General features: G+C 34.9%; 1 protein-coding gene and 1 long non-coding RNA gene across 2 annotated transcripts; both read right to left on the bottom strand.

Moving 5' to 3' along the window:
• Window positions 1-353: 353 nt before the first annotated feature.
• On the bottom strand, window positions 354-2,847 carry LOC310726910. The gene is made up of 5 exons (XR_014533858.1): window positions 2,641-2,847; window positions 2,218-2,499; window positions 1,301-1,558; window positions 1,037-1,173; window positions 354-924 (listed from the first exon to the last, which is right to left on the bottom strand). It is a non-coding gene; the product is annotated as an uncharacterized lncRNA (long non-coding RNA).
• Window positions 2,848-10,501: 7,654 nt separating this feature from the next.
• LOC310726872 (uncharacterized protein) lies at window positions 10,502-16,340 on the bottom strand. The gene is made up of 7 exons (XM_083542916.1): window positions 16,070-16,340; window positions 15,350-15,917; window positions 14,871-15,149; window positions 13,705-13,962; window positions 13,463-13,608; window positions 13,208-13,348; window positions 10,502-12,541 (listed from the first exon to the last, which is right to left on the bottom strand). Exons 2-7 carry the CDS (start codon window positions 15,399-15,401, stop codon window positions 12,452-12,454), a joined length of 966 nt encoding a protein of 321 aa, XP_083399042.1. The 5' UTR covers window positions 15,402-15,917; window positions 16,070-16,340; the 3' UTR covers window positions 10,502-12,451.
• Window positions 16,341-16,663: the final 323 nt, after the last annotated feature.

Here is a 16,663-nt window from a genome sequence, read left to right as displayed (position 1 = left end):
AGCTCAATCAAAACACACAGTTAAGATTAAGCGCTAATTACCTGAGATGGTATGTGAACCCATCCTCATCTGGGTGGCACTGAATGTCCAATCATAATCATACTAATATTGTTCCACGATGATGATGCTAACATGCTTAAAATTACAAATGTTATTTTTATTTTTTAAACTTTACTGCTCAGTTTCAGTGCAGTTAAAAAAAAGCTTACAACAGCAATCTCCTGGGTATAATGCATGTTTATATATTTAAAAAAAAGTACAAATCTTTATTCAGTTTAAACTAAATATTCAATTTCCTTCATTTTAAGATGTACATTAAACTTTTTTTTTTCAACATTATATGGATATTATACTTTTTTTCCCTTTTTTTTCTTTTATGCTTTACTTAAAATCTGCACATTATCGAAAGTGAATTTGAGACTGTTCAATTAAAATGAACCTTCATTGTCCTGACTTACATTAATACACACAATACAATACATACAATACACAATGTATTCTTTCACAATCTGGCAACTGGCAAACATTTAAGAGGTTGGACATTTAATGTAACATGAATCTCGGTATGTATTATGGGGGTGACATTCAGTATGTGTGTGTATTTAGATTGCATTAGAATTAGCACTCAGGGCAGAGAGGCAGTAAGTGGAGCTCAGCTGAAGTTCAGTCTCTTACCAGTCTCTTTTCTTGTATAGGGCAATATGTCCTAAAAATGAACTCAAGGAAAATATGATGCATAAATATAATGTTGTATATCTTTTTGAAAAAGAAATACAATTACATCTTGCAATTTAAAGGAAATGTGTAAATTGTTGTTGCATTTTGTGCAGTGCTCCTATTTGCTAAAGTCTCAGCTCTCAGCGGTTTCCCCACCTCAGCGTAGACAGAGTTCACACCTTTATTTTCTTGATATTTTCCTTCAGTCTAACCACAGAAAAAACAGAGAGAGATACATAAAGGAAACAGATTTGATCATGGAAAATAATGCTCTTTAGTGTAGTTTGGCTTGTACATGTGCTAGTACTGCAGAATTTACCTGTTTTTTCTTTCTCTTTCTGCAAAAATGTTTAATTGTACAGATCACTAAGACAACAAGCACCATTGTGCAAAACATTATGATTAAAAGCATAATATAATCAATTGTTATGGCGAGTCCTAGTTCTTTCTGTGAACCTGTGAGACAAAGAAATGATAAATATTCATGAAATAAACAGGTAGTAATACATGTAAGTACATATGAAACACAAGCCATTATGTCCTGTCTATTTTTATAAACAATGTCTGTTTCATATGTACTTACATGGATTACTCATGGATATTGATGTCCGTTTCATGCTCACATGGTTGCTGGCTGTGCATTCCAACACCCCAGTGTCTCTATAGTTGACAGTAATGTTCTCCCTGGTAAATGTGGCATTTGTCCGAATGCAGTGCTGGTGATCACAGTTGTAAGTCACTGAGTCTTCATCAGTTGAACATTTTACCAAGATCTGGCAAACAGATGAAGAGTTTGACTGGCGATCAAGACTGGTATTGATCACTGGTTTGGAGACAGCCTCTGGGACAACAACAAAAATAATTTCTCAACTTCAGTCAATAATCTGGTGCTGTATGAACAGTCTCATAAACCAACATAAATTAACACCTGATGGATTTTTTTGTTTTATGAAAAAGAAATAATATCTTGGTGCTATGTTGTTTATCCGAGGTAGTATTTACCTCATTGTAAGGCCTGATAAGCACCAGATGTTTCTTATTACATCCCGATACATTAAACCTAGAATTAAGAGAGGGTACTTTCTTTGCCACATGACTGTAACTAGCACAACCAAACCTATACACAGGTCTAAATAAAATGTGTGAGCAAACGTTTACAAGAATTACAACTGATTTAAATTTAGTTACAACCACAAAACTCACATAGCCGAGAGCAGAAAATGACTCAATAACAACTGAAGAATTTCTCTGCAGCAGATGTGAAGATACTTATAAATATTAATAGTAAAGTAGACAAAGCCTGGTAAAGAATCAACTGTCATACCTGCGGTAATGTGATGAACATATTACAATCGTTCCACAGCGTTCAGTGTAACTACATTAAGTTCAAGAAGTTTGCAAATTGCTTAATGAGTGGTAACAGTAACTCCACTTCCTGCCATGCTTAAACAGACCACCATGTCAAACAGCATATACATCAATGTGACGATCAGATCTTACCCTGTACTATCAGTTTATATCGGATTTTTTCTTCTTCCCATTGTCCAATCTGAGCTTGATAATCTCCAGAGTCGCTCACCGTCAAATTGTGGATAAACAAGGAGTTGTCAGAAACACGTAAATGAAATTTTTCTGGTTGCTTTATAGATGGCTTTCTGTTTTCTACAACTGCAATCAGACTATAATCCTTCCTCCATTTGACTGTTATATTCCAGTGTTCTTTTAGCGTGAGATGAGCTTTATCTCCTATTAGTTTGTAAACCACATGGACCCGAGCACTGCCTGCGGGTGGGAATGACAGACAATATTAATGTATGTAACACAAAGGTTCAATGAATGTTTTGTTAAAATAGTTTATCTTGCAGAGGGTCCGACTCATATCAAAATCATTAACATTTATTTAATTATTAATGAACTACAAACCTGCAGGGAAACTCAGGATGATGAAGGTGATGTGTAGATAGCTCCACATCATGACAAAGAAGCAGAAATCAAAAAAGTGTCCTGCAAAATTGATTTATGAATCATAACTCAGGACAAAAAAAAACATGCAACAGACAGAGAATGTGCTAATGTCAGACTGTAAGCGAGTTGGCCCAGTGTTGTCTATAGACAGGATATAAGTCCCTTAGATTTCATGAGCGCATGCCCTCTGGTGGCATGAACTAAGTATCTCATGAAAGCATTTGAGGCCTCTGATAAACCTAATAAATATCTTCAAAGATTGTGAACAAGTCAAACAAGATTTCAGTATGATATTAGTTGACATTAATTATTAGGATTTATACTTTATTTCACTTTCTTTTGAATTTATTTGAATCTGTAACAAAGTGTTGCAGCGGTCAAAGGTATACACCATTAGGCTACACTGTCAGCACCTGCAGACTTTTTTTGCATAAACTCTATGTTGCATGAAGCTGTTGCCTAAACCAATTTGCCAGATTGTGAAGGCCCCTAGCAGCCATCCAAACATGCATTTTCACATGCTTTAAATGGATGGTCAATGAATACCTAAGAAAATGTTCAAGTCACAACATTATTTAGTCCTTCTGATCATTTTATTCCATTATAAATTTATAATAATACATACCGCCCAATGTTGTATTAGATCTCTTTTTCAAATTCAGCTCTGGGAAAACATTTGAACATTTGATTAGTTCCAGGATCTGCAGACACCACTCAAAATCAACACACCCACCTAGGCTTTAATATTCACCAGGTCTACCTCCTTCCAAGCAAACAAAACTGCTGGTTATCCAAGGTGATTCATCTTTAGGTCAAAATCTCTGAATAAGTCTTCATAACTCTTTGCTCTCCCCTTCAGCCACTGCTCACAACCTTGGGGTAACTGTGGACAATCAACTGTCTTTTGTCCACACAGACTGCCCAGGTGCTTGTTCAGTCTCTTGTCATTTCAAGACTGGACAGCAACATTGCTGGCAGGTCTTCCTCTGAACGCTATTTGTCCACCACAAATGATCCAAAACCCAGGCACGGCTTGCGTTCAATCTGCCCAAGTTCTCCCACACCACCTCACTGCAGATTAAAAACACTGATGCTCGCCTACAAAGCCAAAAATGGACCAGCACTTTCCTACCTCAGAGACCTCATCACATCTCGCACTGCACCACGCTGTCTGAGATCCTTCAGCACTGCTCGACTGGTACCACCTTCTCTCAAAATGAAAGGTATGTATACGTCAAGGCTCTTTTCTGTTCTGGCACTAGGTGGTGGAATGAACTTCCCCTAGATGTCTTAACAGCAGAGTCCCTGGCTATCTTTATGCGAAGGGTGAAGACCTACCTCAAAACACTTTTGTATGTCACTGTGGACAAGGGTGTCTGCTAAATGCAGCAAATGTAAATGTAAATGTACTTAATGTCAACAGTCTGCTACACTGACTTAGAATTACAGTTTGTATCTGATCACCATCACTGCACCCCTCAACATCATTTAGCTTTAATAAATGTACATTTGGTGCCACCCAGATGAGGATGGGTTCCCCTTTTGAGTCTGTTTTTTTTCAAGGTTTCTTCCTTATGCCATCTCAGGGAGTTTTTCTTTGAATTTTTAGGGACAAAATTACACTTATAAAGGACAATCTTATTTATTCTTTCATACCACATTATCTGTGTGAAGCTGCTTTTAGGCAATATCCATTGTTAAATTTGCCATACAAATAAAAAGATATTGTTTAATTGCATTTAATTAAACTTCGGCTGGGTTCAGCTTCTTCCTCATTAGTGTCAGAGTCTTCTTCTTCCTCTGGGTTGTACTTTGTGTCACCCTCAACACCTGACACTTCCTCCACTAAAACCTCCCCACTGTCAACCTGGTTTCTCTCTTCCTGATTACCGTCATGGCCAAATATGAATCCAGAGCTTCACGTGCAGCATATCGCTTGGCCATTGCGCTGCCACAGACTGAACTGTGAGCAAGGCCTTTAAAACATTATATAACAGAGCTGTGGGAAAGTTGTATGATTTCTTCATTTTGTGTTTCAACAGGTGTAGTTCCTGTGGGGTAAACATTATACTGTTAAAAGGTTTCTGTGGGGGTTGCTAAGGAAACCAAAAAGGAGTCTAAGATGTGTGTATGTGTGTGCGTCTGATCAAAGACAACTGCATATTGAGGTGAGGTAAAGGAGTGTAGAAATGTAATTATATTACAGACTATTATCCTATGACTTTATTTTTAACAGAGAACACAACTGGGGTATATACGTTCCATAAAAAACACATGGACCTCATGAAAAATGTATGAAATTTCTTGCACTTTATTTTTAGAGAGAAAATTCTGGAACACAACAGGAGAGCTGGAACTACATGCTATACTCACAAGTGCTTAATTAACCAAACACAAGACTTTTCTGGACAAATGCAATGATACAAATAAAAAATTAAACTCTTGAATGAGTAACAAAAAACTGGTTTGATTAAAATGAAATTTAAGAAAAGTCAAAATACTTCAAATAAACAAAGGTTCAAAATAAAATAAATCACACATTCACCTTGGCTTTAACTCACAGCAAAACCACATACAGTGACAGATTTACTAATGGGTCCCTGTGTCAAATGCCCCTAATACACATTGTAGCCTTAAAAAAAACATCTTGCCTCTGCTATATCTCTGTTTTATCGTAATAGCCTGCAACATTTCCAGCCCCCAAACAATTTTTTACTTTCACTTTCTTTTTTTACTTTGGTTTCCTGACAGGTCACTTATAAATGTCACCAATGGATTCTTAATTTTTGCATTTTAATTGTTGCACTCACTTACACATACACACACAGATTTGCAGCTATAATATAAGACCTGTGTAGAAACCACAGCATTATGTGGGCCCCCCATGTTAGCCGCAAGAAAGCATACATTTATTTCAAAAGCATTTCGGAAATCTTTTTCTGCCAACTTTAAATATTACATCATAACAGCTGTCACATATATACAGTATATATTTACAGACAGACAGACAGACAGACAGACAGACAGACAGACAGATAGACAGATAGATAGATAGATAGATAGATAGATAGATAGATAGATAGATAGATAGATAGATAGATAGATAGATAGATAGATAGATAGATAGATAGATAGATAGATAGACCACTTTGTACCTATATGCTTCTGCAGGTCGATGTATCAGCCAAACAAACTTTTTTCCTAATGAACCACTCCACATCTCCCCAAATGTCCATTCTGGATCACACCTATGTTAATAACATATAAACAAAGACGTCAAATACAATTATACATCCTGATTCATGATATAATAAGTGAACTGGGAACTAATTTTAGCAGTTTTACTCTCAGACCTAATGTTTTTGCTGCCTATCTGGTGGGTTATTGGGGGTTTTCAGCTTCATAATGACTCAATTTGACACCTGTTTTTGACATAATATTCAAAGTTATTAACACAAGGTTCCCAAATTCTCTTGAAATTAACTGTAGACTTTTTTTACTTGTACAAAATACAATAGGGAAATAACACACACCTGGCAAGGTTTTGCACTTCCAACTCATTTCAACTTAACTAATGGTATTGTAGCCCATTCCAACCTTGTGCAGGTCTACAATCTTTTCCTTGATGTCCTTTAATGGCTCTTTGGTCTTTCCAATGGTGGTGGAGAGGTTTGAATGGAAGAGGTCGATTTTGTGACAGGTGTCTTTTATTGACATAATACAGTAAGTTGGTATTAGAAGTACTTTTCTAAAAGGACAGGACTAATGTGGGTCTGGGGGAGTCAGAATTCTTGCTAATTTGGTACGGGATCAAATACTTATTTCACTTGATCAATACAAAATAATTTATAACTATTCTTTTTATACTGTTAAAAGAAACCTACCATAAACATTCTAGACTGTTCATTTCTTTGTAAGAGGGTACACTTTCAAAATCAACAGGGGTTCAAATAATTATTTCCCTCACTAAAGATTTTTACAGGTTATGCTGACTTTTTATTGTCACTGTATATTGTATAAAAAGCAGCACCAGGTTAATGCTCTGTACAGTGCAGTATATCTTATGAAATTCATTTATGAAGATCTTCCAAGAATATGTCAGAGTGCTTTTTAGCTGCATACACTTTTTAAAATTGTGTATTAATCTAAATCTTTTTATATAATTTATTTTGTTTGTTGAATATTACTACATTTATTTATTGATCTTTTGCTTTATTAACACTGGCCTTTTCTATGAATTATGTTGAGATATCCTTTATAATCTGTGCATTACAAAAACTATTGTTGTTCCTCCTATAAATTATGACTAAGGCAACAATTTGATTTACATTCAATATCCAACTCGCATTAATACATATTGTATTACAGGATGCTTAATCAGTAAACTGCAATAGTTAGTTATGCGGTAGTTGTTTATTGAATATTGGAAGTGTATGTGCTCAGGGATGAGAGTCTCACCTATTGTATTTATAGAGAGTAAAAGTTGAGTCGAGCTCAGCTGCAATTTAGTCTCACACCAGCAGAAGGAGTCCTATTGCATAAGATTCAATTATTATTTTTTATAAATGTTGTTATCAAGCTTTGTTTAAACCTAATTAAGTGTCCAGTCAAAATGATAATGACTACCGTAATTTCCGGACTATTAAGAGCACCCAAATATAAGCGTACCGACTGTATTGGACAAAAGATTTTTATTTTGAACATAAATAAGCCGCACCTGTCTATAAGTCTACACTGAAACTAATAAACTTTACCCAGGCTTTAACGAAAGACAGTGTCTGTTACACGGCTTGTATCAAAACAGTAGCCTACCAAGAAAGTCATTGTTCACTGTCTTCCTCCTTCCTTTCACAACAATTTTCTCCCGATGCCGTGCAGCTCAGAACACAAGTGAAGTGCGTTTTTTCATGCCCGGTTGTTTTCAGCATGATAAATGATTCGCATTTCCTGTAGACAGTCCGAGTGAGCGGCAGGTCAAATGATGTGGTGCGGCCCGATTTAGTGGGAACGCATCCTATTTAATATAAAGAATTTAATTGGTTCACCTGAACCCGTTCGGCAATTTCATTGGTCTTATGTTATGGGGCTCAGTTTTTTGGCTTGAAGCTTGTGAAACCGGGAAAAACCCAGGAAAAATTCATAAATTAGCCGCTTCATTGTTCAAGCCACGGGGTTCAAAGAGTGGGAAAAAACTAGCAGCTTATGGTCCGGAAAATACGGTACAAAGAAGTAAAACAAAGAAGCAATAACAAATATAAAATAAATTTCTGGACATTGACAAAGTTACACAGTTTATTGGAGATTTTTTTTTAAGTATGCTTAATGCAGTGGTGGGCACTTCTCTGATGGGCTTAACACTATCAGAAGCATCTACATTTACAACCTAATTTCTAATATTTGTTCCATGAAATTGTATTAATTTATTGCCAAAAGTTATTCCAGTACATGTATGTAGACGTTAGATTTTTTTGTTCAATGAGATTTCAGCCTCTATGTGTTGCCATGTCAATCTAATCTTCCCAGGGCCTTCCAAAATCAGTAGTGGTGGCTGTTGTACCTTAGACTATATTAGCGATGAGTCTGTTTCTTTAACCAATCAGATTGCAAATTTACCTCACAGGGTCATCCAGCTGGCCCAGAATAGCGTCAGCATTTTTCCTTCTTCTGATTGGTTGGTTCTGATTCAGAGGAAAACTGTTACAGCCAAATTCAACTAGCAAAACACACATGTAGCGATCTGCACATATTACAGTTTTTGTCAGTCGCTTTGGAGAGTTTCTCAGATCAGAAATGAAATTCTCAAAACTACTTGTTTAAACTCCACATCATTTAGTCATTTGTGCTCAACATAAGAACATTTCTCGTTGCTTTGATCAAATTGCGAATGCTTTGGTACATCATTTAATTGATTGTGTACAAGTGTCTGCTTTTTCCTACATTTTCAGTTGTTTATGTCATGTTGATCAAAATGTATTATACTGGTTTCACCTAAATGGTTTTAACCCCCAAAACATTTAGGCATCAGTTCATTGCATAAGTCATTAAGTGCCAAATGTTTAAACCAGTTGTCAAAATGTGTCAAGCTTTTCTTCTTCACAGTTCTATTACACTTTTTGGTAAATGTGTCTTGAATTAATGAATTGTGCATTTTTAGTCAGTCTACTAGTAAATAAAAATAAAAAAGTGTGAATCCTGTCCAGTCTCTTACAGTCAAGATCCCACATACAGTAATGTGTAAATTTGTGCTGTTGAAATTCATAGTTGTCAATTCAGCCTCGTGTATTTTCAATACTTGTAATGCAAAACATAGCTTACATCAGGAAATACTAAAATAAAGCATTGTCATATTGAAAAAATGACTAAACATTTTGACTATTCGTAAACAATGATAAAAGGACTTGTTATTTTGATAGCAATGATATGTTCATTGACACAAATACTTACTTTTAAGAGAAGTACTAAGGATTTTGAGCAAAAAACAGGCTTTTGCAAGAAATCCAATGTATTGTGCTGTTTGTACACATTGTTTTGAGAATGCACTTACTGATTTGCAAATCTTAAGGATAATTCAAGAAATGCTCTAAAGCAACTGAGAAAAACTGTAATACAACTAAGTTAGACATTTTTATGCCCACAATGGCTGACGGAGGAAGTGAAATTGATTTGGTCCCAGACATTTAAAAAAATCTAATTTCAAGAAATGCTAGACATCGTGAGAAGAGATCAACCAATCCCGAAGCTAGCTAGCTTGCCTTAGCCTGGCAAAGGGTTTGTTTGCCACTTTAAGAACAGTGAATACGAGCAGTACCACTGGCTTACAGCCTCAGAGGAGCGATGCAAATTATGAATCTCTAGTGAGTACATTGTGTCATTTAGATTCTTTTATGTTTTTTCATGTCACATTTTTCATCAGACAAATATTGATTCTGAACTGCTCCAGATAATGTAGATGGCACAGTTGCAGTTGTAATGTAAAGATTTGGAGCTTGCTTGAGTAAAATGGTATTCACCCTCCATATGTGAAATGTCCCTCTCTCTGTAATGCCACGTGTAATATTTCGTTTTTGTATAGTGTTGATGGTTTCTATAATTGAGACGTGATAGTGGTGGTACTAAGAGGTGGATTAAGTTGGGTAAGTCCTTACTGAAGACCCAGTTACCAAAGTACAGCCAGCCACTGGCTTATTGCAATGTAAAGTATTATCCGATGAGTCTTGACGTTGACAGAGGTACACCTACCTTCTGACAGGGGCATTCCTTTATCAGGGAAAATAATCGTCTGTCATACAGCACCGCTTTCTGTCATTTCGGGGGCTTTGGGTATTCTTAAAAATAACCAAAGCATTTTTTTTTAGAATTTACCATGTAAGTGATTTAGCCACTTTTGTTTCTATTAGTTTTTTTGGTTCAATCTAATGTTAGATAGCTAGAACGATAGAACGATAGATAGATAGATAGATAGATAGATAGATAGATAGATAGATAGATAGATAGATAGATAGATAGATAGATAGATAGATAGATAGATAGATAGATAGATAGATAGATAGATAGATAGATAGATAGATAGAAATATATATATATATATATATACAATGATATGCTGTGAACGTACAATTATACCGAGATAATAGAGAGTGTACAGGGTGGTTCTGAGGTCATGTTTCATTAAATTTAATTCATTTTTATTTCTATTGCGCTTTTAACAATGAACATTGTTTCAAAGCAGTTTTACACAGCTAATGTGGTGATAAAAATGAATATGTTTTTTATAAGTGTAAGTTTGTCCCTGATGAGCGACTGTGGCAAGGAAAAACTCCCAGAGATGGCATAAGAAGGAAACTTTGAGAGGAACCAGACTCAAGAGGAAACCCATCCTCATCTGGGTTGCACCGAATGTCCATTTATTACAGATGTTGCAGGGTACAGTGATGGTGATCAGAAGCAAATTTGAACTCTAGACATTTTTTATGTCACACACACACCTGGCTACAGCTAAATATTTACACTTTCAGCTCATTATTTTATTTTAACAATTTATATATTTGAGATAGGCAGATAAAAAATATAGTTTTTTTTTTACGTCCAAATACACTATATGGACAAAGGTTTGTGAAAACCTGATCATTTTTAAACATCCCATTCCATATTTAGGCCTGGTTTACTGTTATTATAACCTCCACTCTTCTGAGAAGATGTTCCACTGGATTTTGGAGCGTGTTTGTGGAGATTTTAAAAGTCAGGTATTGATGTAGGTAAGGTGAGGAGACCTGGGGTGCAGTCAGAGTTTCAATTCATCTTAAAGGTGTTCAACATGGTTGAGGTCAGATCTCTATAGCAGGCCACTCAACATCTTCCATTCCCACCCATGTAAACCATATCTTCATGGAGCTGGATTTGAGCACTAGGGCATTGTCATATTAAGGCTGGTTTGGGTTTTTTGTAGTTCAAGTAAAAAGAAAAATGTAATGCCACAACATTACTGCAAGAATCAGTTATGGATGAAAATGTAATTTTTCATAATTTTATTTTTATTTGTCCTAACATTTGTCCATATAGTGTATGTCTGTACTTGGCTGTAACAATGTACATTTGTAATGGTTTTTTTAAGAATTACTTTAACACATTTCACATGTCACATGTCACACTCTGTGGAAAGTTTTTTTTCTAATATGCAAATTAGGAATGAAACCAGAATGATTGTAATGTTGTCACTTCACTAAAGATTCCTTGTATCAGTGGGAAATTTTCTGTAGTTACCAGGGTGTTATTCTGATCAAGCACATGCCAAACTATGCATGAAACTTTATTAAATTTGATCAATCTGAACACACAAAAAAGAACCCAGTACTTTTATTTAAAAGCCCCAAACAAACAATCACTCATGTAAATAAGGACATGTTTGATTACCCGGATAATTAATTATAGGCTGGAATAGTAAATTAAAAATGTTTAATGTAGTAGAATATACAAACTTTCTTATAAAAAAAAAAAAAACATTATAAATAACAAATAACATAGCTACAGTATATATTGCTTTGTATTATACATATACACAATAATTTATTACATATGACATAGTATATATATATATATATATATATATACACACACACACACGCACACACACACACACACACACACACACACGCGCGCACACACTATATTTCCAAACGTATTGGGACACCTGACCTTTCCTGCTATATGTGGTTCTTTTCCAATCTGTTACCCCAAAGCTGGAGGCATTTAATTGTACAGGACGTCTTTAGATCTGCTATAATACAATTTTGCATTCACTTGAACTTGGAAACCCAAACCTGTTCCAGCATGACAATGCCACTGTGCACAAAGTGAGCTCCTTGAAGATCTGGTTTACATGCTTTGGAGAGGAAGCTCTTGATTGGCCTGCTATAGAACTCTGATCTCATCCTTACTGAACTCCTTTGGGATAAATTGGAAAACTGACTGCACCCCAGGTCTCCTCACCTACATCAATACCTTTCATAATACCCTTGTGGCACAATCCCAGGTGACCCAAAACTTTTGGATATATATATATATATATATATATATATATATATATATATATATATATATATATATATATATATATATATATATATATATATATGTGTGTGTGTGTGTGTGTGTGTGTGTGTGTGTGTGTGTGTGTGTGTGTGTGTGTGTGTGTGAGTGTTTGTTTGTTCATCAGGTTATGCCATTATGTCCTCTAGTTTAACAATTGAATGATGTCCAGGATTGGATTATGTCATGGCTGTGTCTGCCCCAGCTTCCAGTAAACTGTTTGTGTGTCATCGTTTTGCACACTGTCACCACTATCAATTTTGGGAGCTCGTACCTAAACATAAAGAAAGAAAGAAAGAAAGAAAAAACAAGAAGTGATTATTTTTTCAGGTTCTTTGGAACTCTTGTTTCCTTATTTTGTGGTAATTTCCCTGTAAACAAATGTATGCATGCACAATTTTGATTCATTCACTGATTTATGGCTGTTATCGAGTTTAAGACTTAACTGATGAGGTAAAGTGATACATTGGAACTTCAATAAAATACCAACTCAGTGCAAAATATAATGTATATACTCTCAAACTGGTTGGATGTGGTCTACCAGTAGCAGCAAACAAAGAGGAAGTTAGTGGGTTGCCAAAAACTGGTTTTCACCATGTAATAGAGACATGTGAAAGGAATGACCATGTTTATTCCCTATATATAGAATAATAGTTATGTATTAGAAAAGCTAGAAGGCTTTACGGAATTTTATACTGTTTTAGATAAAAGATACTTAAAAAAGACTTTACATGCTATTGAATATATTTTGGAAAAGAAATACATAAAAGTGTCAAATTATCTATGGTTTGATTATTTTTAGGAACAGAATATATAGTATATATTCTGAATGTACATATCCATTTGATCAGTTTGCATAAAAATGTACATTATAAACAAATGAGCATTGTGATAAATATGCTCTATTTCTTTCTAAAGGAAAAGGAAAATGACATCTTACACAATTTGAGGGAACATCATAAATTGCTGCAGCTGCATTTTGTGCAGCACTGCTGTCTGCTGGAGTCTCGGTTTTTGGTTGCTTGCATACCACACTGTAGACTGTGTTTACCCCCTTATCTTCTTGATTTCCTCCTCCATTCTAACCACAGAGTAATAATAAGAAAACAGGTTTGATAAACATTTAGAGGAATGGTCCTGCAAGTGCATGATCATGCAGATTAGCTTGTACATGTACTAATATGGAAGTATTTACCTGTTTTTTCTTTCTGTTAAAATAAAAATGTTTGAAAAAGTAGATCAGCACGACCACAAAAACAAGTACAATTGGGCAACATATTGTGATCATTAAAACCAAGATGTAATCAGGTGGTTGTTTGAAAACTTTTTCTTTTTTTGAACCTGTGGGAAAGACATATTATAAGCATTTGTTTAAGTAACATGTGCATTAGGCTCTATGTATTATGCAGAATTAAGCAGAATGAACTAATCACTTACATGTGTTGTTCATAGGTAATGATGTGCTTTTCTTGCCCACACGGTTGCTGGCGGTGCATTCCAACAACTCATTGTCTGTATAGCTGACAGTAATGTTCACTCTGGTCAATGTGGCATTGGTCCGAGAGCAGTGCTTGTGATCACAGTCATAAGTCACTGAGTCTCCATCAGCTGAACATTTTACCAGGAAGTGGCAAACAGATGAGGAGTTTGACTGGAGATCAAGGTTGGTATTGATCACAGGTTGTGAAACTGGATCTGAAACAACAACAAAAAGACAACATATTAAATTTTTTTTTTTTTAAATACCCAACCTGGGAACAGAATGTTCAGTAGATTTGCACACTTTGGTGACTTTTAATCACTCAAAACACACCTAAATTCAATGCACAAGTTAATAGCCATCTTTAGAAAATCACTAATACAGGAAATAGGCTACCTTTGCCACCTCACTATATTAATATTGCACTAATATCTCTGTCTTCCCTAAACAAAACGCATATAGAATGTCTTTGTGTGGGGAAAAATTCACTTTAATCTAACTAAAAGGCCCAAAACTTTATTTCAGCCTAACAAGGCTCCTGTGCACAATCTAATATACATGAATACATGTTGTGTTAAGGCTGAAATGGAAGAATTTGAGAGCACAGATCCCGGACCTTAACCCCACTGAACAACACGTCCACCATGAACACCAATGGAATGACCAGTAACACTGGCCTCACTAATGATCTTTTAGCTGAATGAACATAAATTCTTAAATTCACATCCAAACAGCAAAAGGGGACTAAATGTACAATATGATGTTCAGTGAGCACATATATGTGGTGATTAGTCAGATAGGTGAGAGTTCATATACTTGTGGCACTATATTATATCAAGTTAACATGACAAGCTTTGCATTTTTTTTTTTAATTAACTAATAAATAAATGAGGAGTATAACCAGTATAACATGGGTGATCAAGTTAATTAATCTATTGTCTGCACATTTCATAGTTTTAAATGTAACTACTTTAATATAGCTTAAAAGTGAGTGTCATTCATCAATAATGACAGATGTTAGCCAGCTGCTGAAAACAAATATCTTCAGAGATCTTTGTTTACATCACAAAAGACTGCCCTTCATGTTTTATATCTCATATATCATATAACATAGTCAACTTACCCTGTACTATCAGTTTGTATTCAATGAAGTTTTCTTCCCATTGTCCAGTCTGAGCTTTATAAGATCCAGAGTCGTTCACCGTCAAATTATGAATAAACAAGGAGTAGTCAGAAAGATGTATATGAAATTTTTCTGGTTGCTTTATAGATGGCTTTTGGTTTTCTACAACTGCAATCAGATTATTATCCTTCCTCCATTTGACTGATATATTCCAGCGTTCTTTCAAGGTGAGATGAGCTTTATCTCCAACTGACTTGTAAACCACCCAAGCTCCACAGTCTAAAAATAGACAAATAAATCATCATAAATTCCCTTATTTCTTAAATTCAAATTCAGCAAAATGTTACAGACAGCATTTTTAAGTACAATTGTGAATAGTTTGTAATAAAAGTATGAAATATTATATATTTGTAAGTATCTCTAAATTGGAACTACAGCACAGTTATTAACATGAATTCATTTAGCAGTAAGCTACTGACCTGGTGTGAAATTCAAGATGATAAGAATGAAGATCTGTAGATAGCTCCTCATCGTGACAAGAAAGCAGGGCTGAGTGATGCTTAACACCTGCTCTGCTAAATAGGTTTGTGGCTTCACAGGAAATAACAGAGCAAGAGAGAGAGAGAGAGAGAGAGAGAGAGAGAGAGAGAGAGAGAGAGAGAGCGAGAGAGAGAGAGAGAGAGAGAGAGAGAGAGAGAGAGAGAGAGAGAGAGAGAGAGCGAGAGAGAGAGAGAGCGAGAACAAGCGAGAGAGAGAGAGAAATTTCCCTTAAGTTAATCATGGTGTCATTTTTATTATCTCGAACTCGTCATTTACATGAAGGTGTTTTATGTTTTATAGACTAAGAGAAGTACAATATATATGTATACACACACACACAAGTAGAGCAATACATACCTACAAATGTGATACATTTTTATTATACATTTTATAAATTTTCATTTTATTATTTGTTGCTATATAACTGCAGGCATTTTCTCTAAGACAGAAATATCTCATAGACTATATTAAGGGTTCTCAAGGGTTTTCAATCTTGGATACTTTTAACTATAGAAATACTGCATGAACAAGTGAAGAAACAAATGAATGACTAAAAATGGTTTCTAAGGACCTGCTTCAAGTGTATTTTTGGTTATCATTCATCTATTCATATTTTGAAATCGTTATCTATATTTGCGTGTGTATATATATTTGTTTACTGTTAACTTATTATTGACAATCCAAGTTTTTTTTTTTTTTTTGTTGTTTTTTTTTTTTATACTTTTTGTTGCTTAGGTTATTAAGGTTTGAAATAAACCCACTGAATAGTTACAAGCCAAACAAACTGGCTCTATAACAATATAGAATATAACAGTATAATACCTTTAATATGGTGGGCCATGTTTCCCACAACTGTGTAGAAACAAACCACAATTGGGGTCTCACCATGAAACCCACAAGATGATCTGGATGATAAAAAAAAAAAAAAAATATATATATATATATATATATATATATATATATATATATATATATATATATATATATATATATATATATATATATAAAACTGCAAAATTCCATTTTGTCTGTGACATTCCTGTAAAATTGGTCTTCTGAGAAACTCCAAAGGTTGCATTTCCAGCCCTGGGAAATCCTTTTGTCTAATGCCCTGTGTGAAAGTACAGTATTGTAGTCATGTGATCTTAATTCTTTTCCTTGTATTTTCGGAGCCCTAATTAATTAAAAACGTATGTTATATTAGGAAAAAAAACATAAAAATAACAAGGTTCTCGCCGGGAAATGCCAATCGT

Source organism: Silurus aristotelis (assembly GCF_946808225.1).
Source record: "Silurus aristotelis genome assembly, chromosome: 5".
Classification (NCBI taxonomy): Eukaryota; Metazoa; Chordata; class Actinopteri; order Siluriformes; family Siluridae; genus Silurus; species Silurus aristotelis.
Note: the sequence above shows the minus strand (reverse complement) of the source record. Positions and strands in the feature narration are given on the sequence as shown.